Source organism: Salmo salar, chromosome 12, assembly GCF_965601325.2.
Source record: "Salmo salar chromosome 12, fSalSal1, whole genome shotgun sequence".
Lineage (NCBI taxonomy): Eukaryota > Metazoa > Chordata > Actinopteri > Salmoniformes > Salmonidae > Salmo > Salmo salar.
Window position 1 is genome coordinate 106,834,530 of NC_138302.1, and position 14,650 is coordinate 106,849,179.

General features: G+C 45.2%; 1 protein-coding gene across 1 annotated transcript in view; it reads left to right on the top strand.

The window, feature by feature from the left end:
- Positions 1-14,650, top strand: part of LOC106566275 (E3 ubiquitin-protein ligase makorin-2) — a 55,427-nt gene that overhangs the window by 6,806 nt on the left and 33,971 nt on the right. Inside the window, exons 2-3 of the mRNA XM_082959540.1 lie at positions 13,083-13,211; positions 13,345-13,535. Of these exons, the coding sequence (XP_082815666.1) occupies positions 13,083-13,211; positions 13,345-13,535 (320 nt within the window). The remainder of the gene's footprint in view (positions 1-13,082; positions 13,212-13,344; positions 13,536-14,650) is intronic.

The following is a 14,650-nucleotide window of genomic DNA, read 5'->3' on the forward strand; positions in this document are numbered from 1 at the left end:
TAGCAGAGAAATAACCACAAATAGGCCACTGACTGACAGCTGTCAGTGTAGCTAGCATGCAAGCCTTAGCCAGCTAATGAAAGTTATGTCAATTTTCAGTTTGTCTGTAATTATGAAGTGCTTTGAAGGGCTGATTATGACACACATCAACACCATCATCCCAGACACCCTGGAACAACCACCATCATCCCAGACACCCTGGAACAACCACCATCATCCCAGACACCCTGGAACAACCACCATCATCCCAGACACCCTGGAACCACCATCATCCCAGACGCCCTGGAACCACCATCATCCCAGACGCCCTGGAACCACCATCATCCCAGACGCCCTGGAACCACCATCATCCCAGACGCCCTGGAACCACCATCATCCCAGACGCCCTGGAACCACCATCATCCCAGACGCCCTGGAACCACCATCATCCCAGACGCCCTGGAACCACCATCATCCCAGACGCCCTGGAACCACCATCATCCCAGACGCCCTGGAACCACCATCATCCCAGACGCCCTGGAACCACCATCATCCCAGACGCCCTGGAACCACCATCATCCCAGACGCCCTGGAACCACCATCATCCCAGACGCCCTGGAACCACCATCATCCCAGACGCCCTGGAACCACCATCATCCCAGACGCCCTGGAACCACCATCATCCCAGACGCCCTGGAACCACCATCATCCCAGACGCCCTGGAACCACCATCATCCCAGACGCCCTGGAACCACCATCATCCCAGACGCCCTGGAACCACCATCATCCCAGACGCCCTGGAACCACCATCATCCCAGACGCCCTGGAACCACCATCATCCCAGACGCCCTGGAACCACCATCATCCCAGACGCCCTGGAACCACCATCATCCCAGACGCCCTGGAACCACTCCAATTCGCATTCCAAAGATGATGCAACCTCAGTTGCGCTTCACATTGTCCTCTCCCACCTGGACGAGGGGACATAACTATGTGAGGATGCTGTTCATAGACTACAGTTCAGCGTTTAACACCATAGTCCCTTCCCAGCTCATTACCAAGCTAGGAACCCTGGGACTGACCCATCCCTCTGCAACTAGATCCTGGACTTCCTGACGGGCCGCCCCCAGGTGGTAAGGGTAGGTAACAACGCCTACGCCATGTTGATCCTCAACACGGGGGCCCCTCAGGGGTGTGTGCCTAGTCACTTCCTGTCTCCACCCAGGACTGTGTGGCCACTCAGGACTCCAACACCATCATTAAGTTTGCTGACGACACAACGGTGGTAGGCCTGATCACCGACGGCAATGATTCAGCCTATAGGGAGGAGGTCAGAGACTTAGCAGTGTGGTACCAGGACAACATCCTCTCCCTCAACATCAGTAAGACCAAGGAGCTGATTGTGGACTATAGGAGAAAGAGTGGAGAGCACACCCCCATACACATCGACAAGGCTGTTGTGGAGCAGGTCGAGTGCTTTGAGTTTCTTGGCGTCCACATCACTAACGACCTAACATGGCGCACACACACACACACACACACACACACCCACCCGCACCGTCATGAAGAGGGCATGGCAGCGCCGCTTCCTCCTTAGGAGGCTGAAAAAATGTGGCATGGGCCCTCGCGTCCTCAAGTTCAACAGCTGCGCCATTGAGAGCATCTTGACTGGCTTCATCCTCGCTTGGATATGGCAAATGCATCGTCCTTGACCGCAAAGAGTGGCAGGTAGCCTAGTGGTTAGAGCGTTGGACTAGTAACCGGAAGGTTGCAAGATCGAATCCCCGAGCTGACAAGGTAAAAATCTGTCGTTGTGCCCCTGAACAAGGCAGTTATTAACCCACTGTTCCTAGGCCGTCATTGTAAATATGAATTTGTTCTTAACTGTCTTGTCTAGTTAAATAAGAGCTACAGATGGTGGTGCGGACAGCCCAGTACATCACTGGTGCCGAGCTCCCTGCCATCTAGGAACTTTATATCAGGCTGCGTCAGAGGAAGGCCCGAAAAAATTCCCCAAGACTCCAGCCACCCATCCATCAACTGTTCACTCTGCTTGCAAGCGGTACCGGAGTATCGGCAAGCGGTACCGGAGTATCGGCAAGCGGTACCGGAGTATCGGCAAACGGTACCGGAGTATCGGCTCTTGGGCCAACAGGCTCCTAGACAGCCATAAAACTGTTAAATAGCTGGACTGCTAATTAGTCAATTAATGGTACTCAAACTATGTGCACTGACTCACTCTGATCCTATGCACACTCACTAGACTAAACAGTGCCTTCAGAAAGTATTCACACCCCTTGAGTTATTCCACTTTGTTGTTGCAGCTTGAATTCAAAATTGTTTTAAATTAGGATTTGTTTTGTGACACTGGCACCACAATTTCCAAGTGTGTGTAGAGTTATTTTCTACATTGTAGAATAATTGTGAAGACATCAAAACTATGAAATAACACATGGAATCATGTAGTAACAAAAAAGTGTTAAACATCAACATATTTATATTTGAGATTCTTCAAAGTAACCACCCTTTGCCTTGATGACAGTTTTGCACACTCTTGGCATTCTCTCAACCAGCTTTATGAGGTTGTCACCTGGAATGCATTTCAATTAACAGGTGTGCCTTGTGAGTATAGAGACTAAGTGGAGTCGCAATTCAACGGCTTAGACATGAGACGTATGTGGCAGGGTCTACAGACAATCACGGACTACAAAAGGAAAACCAGACACGTCGCGGACACTGACATCTTGCTTCCAGCCAAGCTAAACACCTTATTTGCCCGCTTTGAGGATAACACAGTGCCACCGAACCGGCCCGCTACCAAGGACTGTGGGCTCTCCTTCTCCGTGGCCGATGTGAGTAAGAAACTTAAACGTGTTAACTCTCGCAAGGCTGCCGGCCCAGAAGGCATCCCTAGCCAGGTTCTCAGAGCATGCGCAGACCAGCTGGCTGGTGTGTTTACTGACATATTCAATCTCTCCCTATCCCAGTCTGCTGTCCCCACATGCTTCAAGATGGCCACCATTGTTCCTGTACCCAAGAATGCAAAGCTAACTAAAATAAATGACTATCGTCCCGTAGCACTCACTTCTGTCACCATTAGGTGTTTTTAGAAACTAGTCATGGATCATATCACCTCCATCTTACTTGTCACCCTAGACCCACTCCAATTTGCTTACCGCCCCAATAGGTCCACAGACGATCCAATCACCATCACACTGCCCTATCCCATCTGGATGAGGAATGCTGCTCATCATTAAGCTTGAGACACTGGGTCTGAACACCGCCCTGTGCAGTTGGGTCCTGAACTTCCTGACGGGCCGCCCCCCAGGTGGTGAAGGTAGGAAACAACATCTCCACTTCGCTGGTCCTCAACACTGGGGCCCCACAAGGGTGTGTACTCAGCCCCCTCCTGTACTCCTTGTTCACCCACGACTGCGTGGCCACGCACGCCTCCAACTCAGTAATCAAGTTTGCAGACGACACAACAGTAGTGGGCTTGATTACCAACAACGACGAGACCGCCTACAGGGAGGAGGTGAGGGCCCTCGGAGAGTGGTGTCAGGAAAACAACCTCTCACTCAACGTCAACAAAACAATGGAGATGATTGTGGACTTAAGGAAACGGCAGAGGGAGCACCCACCTATCCACATCGACGGAACAGCAGTGGAGAAGGTGGAAAGCTTCAAGTTCCTCTGCATACACATCAGGGACAAATTGAAATGGTCCACTCACACAGACAGTGTGGTGAAGGCGCAACAGCGCCTCTTCAACCTCAGGAGGCTGAAGAAATTTGGCTTGTCATCTAGAACCCTCACAAACTTTTACAGACGCACAATCGAGAGCATCCTGTCCGGCTGTATCACAGCCTGGTACGGCAGCTGCTCCGCCCACAACCGTAAGGCTCTCCAGAGGGTGGTGAGGTCTGCACAAAGCATCACCGGGGGCAAACTACCTGCCCTCCAGGATACCTACAACACCCGATGTCACAGGAAGGCCAAAAAGATAATCAAGGACAGACGACCACCCGAGCCACTGCCTGTTCACACCGCTATCATCCAGAAGGTGAGGTCAGTACAGGTGCATCAAAGCTGGGACCGAGAGACTGAAAACAGCTTCTATCTCAAGGCCATCAGACTCTTAAACAGCCATCACTAGCACAGAGAGGCTGCACAGACTTGAAATCATTGGCCACTTTAATAAATTGAACACTAGTCACTTTAATAAAATCTCCACACCGTAACTGCAGTCCCTGGTTCGAATCCAGGCTGCATCACATCCGGCCGTGATTGGGAGTCCCAATTGGCCCAGCGTCGGCTGTGGTAGGCCGTCATTGTAAATACGAATTTGTTCTTAGCTGACTTGCCTAGTTAAATAAAGGTGTAAAAAAAAAAAAAACTTGTTTACATATCTTGCATTACTCATCTCATATGTGTATATACTGTATTCTATCATTTGCAGCTTAGTCTATGCCGCTCTGACATTGCTCGTCCATATATTTATATATTCTTAATTCCATTCCTTGCTTAGATTTGTGTGTTTTGGGTATATGTTGCGAAATTGTTAGATTACATGTTAGATATTTCTGCACAGTCGGAACTAGAAGCTCAAGCATTTCGCTACAACCGCAATAACATCTGCTAACCATGTGTATTTGATATGTTAAAAATTAATTTATGGAATTTATTTTCTTCTTAATGCATTTGAGCCAATCAGTAGTGTTGTGACAAGGTAGGGGTGGTGGTATACAGAAGATATAACTATTTGGTAAAAGACCAAGTTCATATTATAGGAAGAACAGCTCAAATAAGCAAAGAGAAATGGCAGTCCGTCATTACTTTAAGACATGAAGGTCAGTCAATCCTGAAAATCTCAAGAGTTTTGAAATATTCTTAAAGTGCAGTCACAAAAACCATCAAGTGCTGTGATGAAACTGGCTCTCATGAGGACCACCACAGGAAAGGAAGAGCCAGAGTTTCCTCTGCTGCAGAGGATACGTTCATTAGTTACCTGCACCTCAGATTGCAGCCCAAATAAATGCTTCACAGAGTTCAAGTAACAGACACATCTCAACTGTTCAGAGGAGACTGTGAATCAGGCCTTCATGGTCGAATTGCTGCAAACAAACCACTACTAAAGGACACTAATAAGAAGAAGAGACTTGCTTGGGCCAAGAAACACGATCAATGGACATTAGACCAGTGGAAATCTGTCCTTTAGTCTGATGAGTCTAAATTTGAGATTTTTGGTTCCAAACGTCGTGTCTTCGTGAGACACCGAGTAGGTGAACGGATGATCACCGCATGTGTGGTTCCCACCGTGAAGCATGGAGGAGGAGGTGTGATGGTGTGGGGGTGCTTAGCTGGTGACACTGATTTATTTAGATTTAGACACTTAACCAGCATGGCAACCACAGCATTCTGCAGCGATACGACATCCCGTTTGCGTTTAGTGGGAAAATAATTTTGTTTTTTTACAGGACAATGACAAACACACCTCCAGGCTGTGTAAGAGCTATTTCACCAAGGAGAGGGATGGAGTGCTGTATCAGATGACCTGGCCTCCACAATCACCAAACCTCAACCCAATTGAGATGGTTGGGGATGAGTTGGACTGCAAAGGAAAGCAGCCAAGTGCTCAGCATATGTGGGAACTCCTTCAAGACTGTTGGAAAAGCATTCCAAGTGAAGCTGGTTGAGAGAATGCTAAGAATGTTCATAGTTGTCATCAAGGCAAAGGGTGACTACTTTTAAGAATCTCAAATATAAATCTTATTTTGATTTTAGTTACTACATGATTCCATATGTGTTATTTCATAGTTTTGATGTCTTCACTATTATTCTACAATGTAAAATTAAAGAAAAACCCTTGAATGAGTAGGCGTGTCCACTTTTGACTGGTGTGTGTGACACACTCACACGTTCAAGTTTGGGGTCACTTAGAAATGTCCTTGTTTTTGAAAGAAAAGCAAAAATATTTGTCCATTAAAATAATAGCAAATTGATCAGAAATCTGGTGTAGACATTGTTAATGTTGTAAATGACTATTGTAGCTGGAAACGGCAGATTTTTTATGGAATATCTACATAGGTGTACAGAGGCCCATTATCAGCAACCATCACTCCTGTGTTCCAATGGCACGTTGTGTTAGCTAATCCAAGTTTATCATTTTAAAAGGCTAATTGATTATTAGAAAACCCTTTGCAGTTATGTTGGCACAGCTGAAAACTGTTGTTCTGATTTAAAGAAGCAATAACACTGGTCTTTTAGATTAGTTGAGTATCTGGAGCATCAGCATTTGTGGGTTTGATTGCAGGCTCAAAATGGCCAGAAACAAAACTTTCTTCTGAAACTTGTCAGTCTATTCTTGTTCTGAGAAATGAAGGCTATTCCATGCGAGAAATTGCCAAGAAACTGAAGATCTCGGACAATGCTGTGTACTACTCCCTTCACAGAACAGCGCAAACTGGCTCTAACCAGAATAGAACGAGTGGGAGGCCCCGGTACACAACTGAGCAAGAGGACAAGTACATTATAGTGTCTAGTTTGAGAAACCGACACCTCACGAGTCCTCACCTGGCAGCTTCATTAAATAGTACCCACAAAACACCAGTCTCAACAGCAAATGAAGAGGCGACTCCGGAATGCTGGCCTTCTAGGCAGAGTTCCAAAGAAAAAGCCATATCTCAGACTGGCCAATAAAAAGAAAAGATTAAGATGTGCAAAAAGAACACAGACACTGGACAGAGGAACTCTGCCTAGAAGACCAGCATCCCAGAGTCGCCTCTTCACTGTTGATGTTGAGACTGGTGTTTTGCGGGTACTATTTAATGAAGCTGCCAGTTGAGGACTTGAGAGGCGTCTGTTTCATCCCCGAGTCACCTTTTCGCCTCTTCACTGTTGACGTTATAAGGAAATCTGTCAATTGAAATAAATTCATTAGGACCTGATCTATCGATTTCAAATTATTGGGAGTACAGATACAGGTGAAGTAGGAAGTTTACATACACTTAGGTTGGAGTCATTAAAACTCATTTTTTTAACCACTCCACAAATTTCTTGTTAATAACTATAGTTTTAGGAAGTCGGTTAGGACTTCTCCTTTGTGCATGACACAAGTACTTTTTCCAATAATTGTTTACAGGCAGATTGTCACTTATAATTCACTGTATCACAATTCCAGTGGGTCAGAAGTTTACATACACTAAGTTGACTGTGCCTTTAAACAGCTAGGAAAATTCCAGAAAAGTATGTAATGGCTTTAGAAGCTTCTGACATCATTTAAGTATTTTGGAGGTGTACCTGTGGATGTATTTCAAGGCTTACCTTTATACTCAGTGCGTCTTTGCTTGACATCATGGGACAATCAAAAGAAATCAGCCAAGACCTCAGAAAACCAATTGTAGACCTTCATAAGTCTGGTTCATCCTTGGGAGCAATTTCCAGATGCCTGAAGGTACCACGTTCATCTGTACAAACAATAGTACGCAAGTATAAACACTTTGGGACCACGCAGCCGTCATACCTCTCAGGAAGGAGACGCGTTCTGTCTCCTAGAGATGAACGTACTTTGGTGCGAAAAGTGCAAATCAATCCCAGAACAACAGCAAAGGACCTTGTGAAGATGCTGGAGGAAACAAGTACAAAAGTATCTATATCCACAGTAAAACAAGTCCTATATCGACATAACCTGAAAGGCCGCTCAGCAAGGAAGAAGCCACTGCTCCACAACCGGCGTAAAAAAGCCAGACTACGGTTTGCCACTGCACATGGGGACAAAGATTGTACTTTTTGGAGAATTGTCCTCTGGTCTGATGAAACAAAAATCAAACTTTTTGGCCATAATGACCATCGTTATGTTTGGAGGAAAAAGGGGGAGGCTTGCAAGCCGAAGAACACCATCCCAACCGTGAACCATGGGGGTGGCAGTATCATGTTGTGGGGGTGCTTTGCTGCAGGAGGGAAAAATTATGCGGATATATTAAAGCAACATCTCAAGACATCAGTCAGGAAGTTAAAGCTTGGCCGCAAATGGGTCTTCCAAATGGACAATGACCCCAAGCATACTTCCAAATTTGTGGCAAAATGGCTTAAGGACAACAAAGTCAAGGTATTGGAGTGGCCATCACAAAGCCCTGACCTCAATCCTATAGGAAATGTGTGGGCAGAACTGAGAAAGTGTGTGCGAGCAAGGAGGCCTACAAACCTGACTCAGTTACACCAGCTCTGTCAGGACGAATGGGCCAAAATTCACCCAACTTATTGTTGGAAGGTTGTGGAAGGCTACCTGAAACGTTTGACCCAAGTTAAACAATTCTAAAGGCAATGCTTCCAAATACTAATTGAGTGTATGTAAACTTCTGACCCGCTGGGAATGTGATAAAAGAAATAAAAGCTGAAATAAATCATTATTCTGACATTTCACATTCTTAAAATAAAGTAGTTATCCTAACTGACCTAAGACAGGGACTTTTTACGAGGATTAAATGTCAGGAATTGTGAAAAAATGAGTTTAAATGTATTTGGCTAAGGTGTATGTAAACTTCTGATTTCAACTGTATGCATCTGTTGGTCACAAATACCTTTAAAAAAAATGTTCTGGTCATGTAGGACAACACATCTCCTTTAATTTAAGTTGATCAGGTGTTTGATTGTGGCCTGTGGAATGCTGTCCCACTTCTGTTCAATGGCTTTGCGATGTTGCTGGATATTGGCGGGAACTGGAACACGCTGTCATTCACTTCGATCCATAGCATTCCAAACATGCTCAATGGGTGACGTGTTTGAGTATGCAGGCCAAGGAAGAACTGGGACATTTTCAGCTTTTTTCACAACATTCTATTCTCTGGCAACAGCTCTGGTGGACATTCCTGCAATCAGCATGTCTATTGCACGCTCCCTCAACTTGACATCTGTGGCATTGTGTTGTGACAAAATAAAGTGGTAATCCTAACTGACCTAAAACAAGGATTTTTTTACTAGGATTAAATGTCAGGAATTGTGAAAAACTGAGTTTAAATGTATTTGGCTACGGTGTATATAAACCTCCGAAAATAAGCGACACCTGGAGGGGTTGGAGACAATGACAAGGAAAAAACAGATCAGGGTATGACACTGACCATAATTCTATCTATCCTCCTGATTTTTATTTAATTAAAAATTAAAGAGGGAAGCCCTAGAGACAAGATCATTAAAAAAAGTGGTCAGATGAAGCAGATGCTGAGCTACGGGACTGTTTCGCTAGCACAGACTGGAACATGTTCCGGGATTCCTCCGATGGCATTGAGGAGTACACCACATCAGTCACCAGCTTCATCAATAAGTGCATCGATGACGTCGTCCCCACAGTGACCGTACGTACATAGCCCAACCAGAAGCCAAGGATTACAGGCAACATCCGCACTGAGCTAAAGGCTAGAGTTTCCGCTTTCAAGGAGCGGGACTCTAACCCAGAAGCTTATAATAAATCCCGCTATGTCCTCAGACGAACCATCAAACAGGCAAAGTGTCAATACAGGACTAAGATTGAATCGTACTATACCGGCTTTGAAGCTCATTGTATGTGACAGGGCTTGCAAACCATTACAGACTACAAAGGAAGGCACAGCCGAGAGCTTCCCAGTGAAACGAGCCTACCAGATGAGCTAAACTACTTCTATGCTCGCTTCGAGGCAGATAACACTGAAACATGCATGAGAGCACCAGTTGTTCCGGAAGACTGTGTGATCACGCTCTCTGAGTAAGACCTTCAAACAGGTCAACATTCACAACACCGCAGGGTCAGACGGATTACAAGGATGTGTACTGTGAGCATGCGCTGACCAACTGGCAAGTGTCTTCACTGACATTTTTAACTTCTCCCTGTCCGAGTCTGTAATACCACAACATGTTTTAAAGATAAGATTCTCGTTAATCTAACCATAGTGTCCGATTTCAAAAAGGCTTTACGGCGAAAGCAAAACATTAGATTATATTAGCACATCACCTAAACAAGAAAAGCCAAACAGCCTTTTTCCAAGTAAGGAGAGGCATCACAAAAACCAGAAATAAAATTAATTACTAACCTTTGTTGATCTTCATCAGATGACACTCCCAGGACTCAATGTTACACAATACATGCATGTTTTGTTTAATAAAGTTCATATTTATATCCAAAAACCCCATTTTACATTGGCGCGTGATGTTCAGAAAATGTTTTGCCACCAAAACTTCCGATGATTTTGCAGAGAGCCACATCAATTTACAGAAATACTCGTCATAAACGTTGATAAAGTATTCAACAGTTAATGAAAGAATTATAGATAAACGTCTCCTTAATGCAACCGCTGTGTCAGATTTCAAAAAAGTTTCACGGCGAAAGCACACGTTTGCAATAATCTGAGTACAGAGCTCAGAAAACAACCACAAGCCAAGCAGAAACCCGCCATCTTGGAGTCAAGAAAACTCAGAAATAGTTTTATAAATATTCACTTACCTTTGATGATCTTCATCAGAATGCACTCCCAGGAATCCCAGTTCAACAATAACATTTCGTGTTGTTCGATACACTTCATCTTTATGTCCAAATACCTCCATTTTGTTTGCGTGTTAGGTTCACTACTCCAGGCGCACGCTTGCTAACTTCAGACGAAAAGTCCCAAAAGTTATACTACAGTTTGTAGAATCATGTCAAACGATGTATAGCATCAATATTTAGGATGTTTTTAACATAAAACTTCAATAAAATTCCAACAGGACGATTCCGTTCTCTTTAGGAATGAATATGAAGTCAGCTCGTTCCCAAGCCTGTGTTCGTGACTGAACTCGTGCCTTATCCTGGGACACCGGTTTCCAGAAGCTCTTGTTGGCTGTCTGTTCACAGTAAAAGCCTGAAACAACGTTCTAAAGACTGTTGACATCTAGTGGAAGCCTCAGGAAGTGCAACATGACCCCGTAAACACTACAAATTCAATAGAAATCCACTTGAAAAACTACAAGCCTCAGATTTCCCACTTCGTGGTTGGATTTTCCTCAGGGTTTCTCGCCTGCCATATGAGTTCTGTTATACTCACAGACATCATTCAAACAGTTTTAGAAACTTCAGAGTGTTTTCTATCCAAATCTACTAATAATATGCATATCCTACCTTCTGGGTCCAGTACCAGGCATTTTACTTTGGGCACGTTTTTCATCCGGACGTGAAAATACTGCCCCCTATCCCTAAGAGGATTTATTAAGCAGACCACCATAGTCCCTGTGCCCAAGAACACTAAGGTAACCTGCCTAAATGACTACCGACCCGTAGCACTCACGTCTGTAGCCAGGAAGTGCTTTGAAAGGCTGATCAAAGCTCACATCAACACCATTATCCCAGAAACCCTAGACCCATTCCAATTTGCATACCGCCCCAACAGATCCACAGATAGGAACACCTATGTGAGAATGCTATTCATTGACTACAGCTCAGCATTCAACACCATAGTGCACTCAAGGCTCATGAATAACCTACAGACCCTGGGTCTAAACACTTCCCTCTGCAACTGGATCCTGGACTTCCTGACAGGCCGCCCCCAGGTGGTGAGGGTAGGTAACAACACAGCCGCCACGCTGATTCTCAACACAGGGGCCCCTCAGGGGTGCGTGCTCAGTCCCCTCCTGCACTCCCTGTTCACTCATGACTGCACGGACAGGCACGACTCCAACACCATCATTAAGTTTTCTGATGACACAACAGTGATCACCGACAATGCCTGATCACCGACAATGACGAGAGAGCCTGTAGGGAGGAGGTCATAGAACTGGCAGTGTGGTGCCAGGACAACAACCTCTCCCTCAACGTGATCAAGACAAAGGAGATGATTGTGGACTACAGGAAAAAGAGGACCGAGCATGCCCCCATTCTCATCGACGGGGCTGCAGTGGAGCAGGTTGAGAGCTTCAAGTTCCCTGGTGTCCACATCACCAACAAACTAACATGGTCCAAGCACACCAAGACAGTCGTGAAGAGGGCACTACAAAATCTATTCCCCCTCAGGAGACTGAAAAGATTTGCCATGGGTCCTCAGATCCTCAAAAGGTTCAACAGCTGCACCATCGAGAGCATCCTGACTGGTCGCATCACTGCCTGGTATGGCAACTGCTCGGCCTCCGACCACAAGGCACTACAGAGGGTAGTGCAAACGGCCCAGTACATCACTGGGGCCAAGCTTCCTGCCATCCAGGACCTCTATACCAGGCGGTGTCAGAGGAAGGCCCTAAAAATGGTCAAAGACTTCAGTCACCCTAGTCTTAGACTGTTCTCTCTGCTACCGCACGGAAAGCGGTAAGGGAGCGCCAAGTCTAGGTCCAAGAGGCTTCTAAACAGCTTCTACCCCCAAACCATAAGACTCCTGAACACCTAATGAAATGGCTACTCAGACTATTTGCATTGCCCCCCCCCCCCCCCACTGCCCTCCTCTCTGTTGTCATCTATGCATAGTCACTTTAACAACTCTACCTACATGTACATATTACCTCAACTAACCGGTGCCCCGACACATTGACTCTGTACTGGTACCCCCCTGTATATAGTCTCGCTATTGTTATTTTACTGCTGCTCTTTAATTACTTGTTACTTTTATTTCTTATTCTTATCTGTAATTTTTTTACTGAATTGTTGGTTAGGGGCTTGTAAGTAAGCATTTCACCGTAAGGTCTACTACACCTGTTGTATTCGGTGCATGTGACTAATACAATTTATAAAAGTGGAAGGATGAAAGCAACAGTAGGCTGGCGTCTGCTCAGATAATGCCCCAGTGCAGGGTAAGGTTCCAAGGTATATTCAAGTAGGCCTCGAGTTTCATAGACCTGTTTTGTATGTCTCCTTAAACTCTGTATGCAATATTGCACTATTGTCCAGTGTGTTTGCAGCTACATGAAACAAAGGTAAACGGAGACCACAAAAAGCTTTTCAGCTACAAACACTGATCAAACAAAGACATGCTTGTCTCCATCTTGAAACGGGAGTATGAACCTAATCAGACTATATATCAGTTCTCAGAACACCGGCCTGAATAAGCAGAAACCAAGGTATCATGACTAACCCACAGCTTGCTCATTCTGCCGTTTTTTTGTGTGTTGCTATGCAGGTATTTTCTCCATGGTGTCTGCCGAGAGGGGAATAGATGCATGTTCTCTCATGACCTGACCACCAGTAAACCTTCAACCATCTGTAAGTTCTACCAGAGAGGTGTGTGTGCCTACGGAGACCGCTGCAGGTAAGATCCAACATACTGACCACCCCGATGGGCTGGAATGTACAGTTACTGTATGATGTTTTATACTCATCTATAGTGTTCAATAAATGTGTGTTTATTATCATAGTGTGTGTTTTGACTGTGTCTGTTGTAGGTATGACCACATCAAGCCGGCTGGTGGTGGTGGTGGAGGAGGAGGGAGAGTTGTGCCCATGGACCTCCCTAACAGAAACCCCATCACTGCTGGGGCCTTCATCCCCCCTGGGGTGCCTGGACCTCTCGCCCCCACTGCACCCCAAGCCAGGCATCAGGGCGGGAAGAAACCGCTGGTGCTGAGAGATAGAGGTAAGCAAGGTGGAATCTCACTGACCAGTTTACATGCCCACCAATATCCCGTTATTATTCTGTTTTTGAGTTGACGCTAGGACTGGGCAATATATACAATTAATTTGATTCATTCAAATGTATGTTTTTGCGCGGTATTTGAAATGCCTGTGTCAAGAATGAAGGTTTTGTTATTTTTCATTTTTAAGGAACGTTTGTCCGCTTGTTCTCATGTTGTCTTTTTGGTCTTGTCTCGTTCGCTCCTGTGCTGTGCATCTTCCCATTTACACCAAAGATCTGTATATAATGACGAGATGCTCACGTCTCCACCCTAACAATGGGAGTCGTCCCAAAGGCAGGAAGGCAGGCGACAAGCTTAAGGACAAAATAAGCCCATAGAAACGCATTGGCCTTATTTTGGACAGAATTTTATCAAGAGTGAAACCTCTCGCTTTGCACCTTCCTCTATGGTTTACACACACACACCAAGCCCCTCCCCTTCCTCTCACGCCAACAAAGTTGAGAGATCACATCTTCCCCTCTGACAAAGCGGTTTCAACTCGCTAGTTGTATTTGAGGTTTGGTCCAACAGAATCAGTCATATCAGTCAACTTCTCCTCTAATACAGTAAAATTAACTTTTCTACCCTTTTTGTCTCAACTACTCAAAATGCAAGCAGAGCAGACACTCTTGTTTTAGTAGTATCAATGAACATTGATTATTGAAAATGAATGCTCAGTTTGTTGCGCACGGCATTGGGGTACCACTGTAATACTAGCTGCCTTGTCTGCAATAAGTATAAAACACAATTATATATATTTTGTATTGCTTTTTTCCCCGCATTATTTAACTGATTTTATACATAATGTTGCTGCCACCGTCTCTTATGACTGAAAAGATCTTCTGGAAATCAGGACAGCGATTACTCACCTCGAACTGGATGAAGATTTTTTTATTTTAAGTCCGACGCGAAGGATATACTGCCTCTCCGAGACCAGGCCCAAATCCCAGTCATTCGTGTGAAGAAAAAAAAGGAAATACAAGGGTTGTAGATCGGGGTGCCTTGGGAGCATTCATCGGCGAGTGGGTAACCCGCCTCTACCATCCGTTCTATTGGCCAACGTGCAATCACTGGA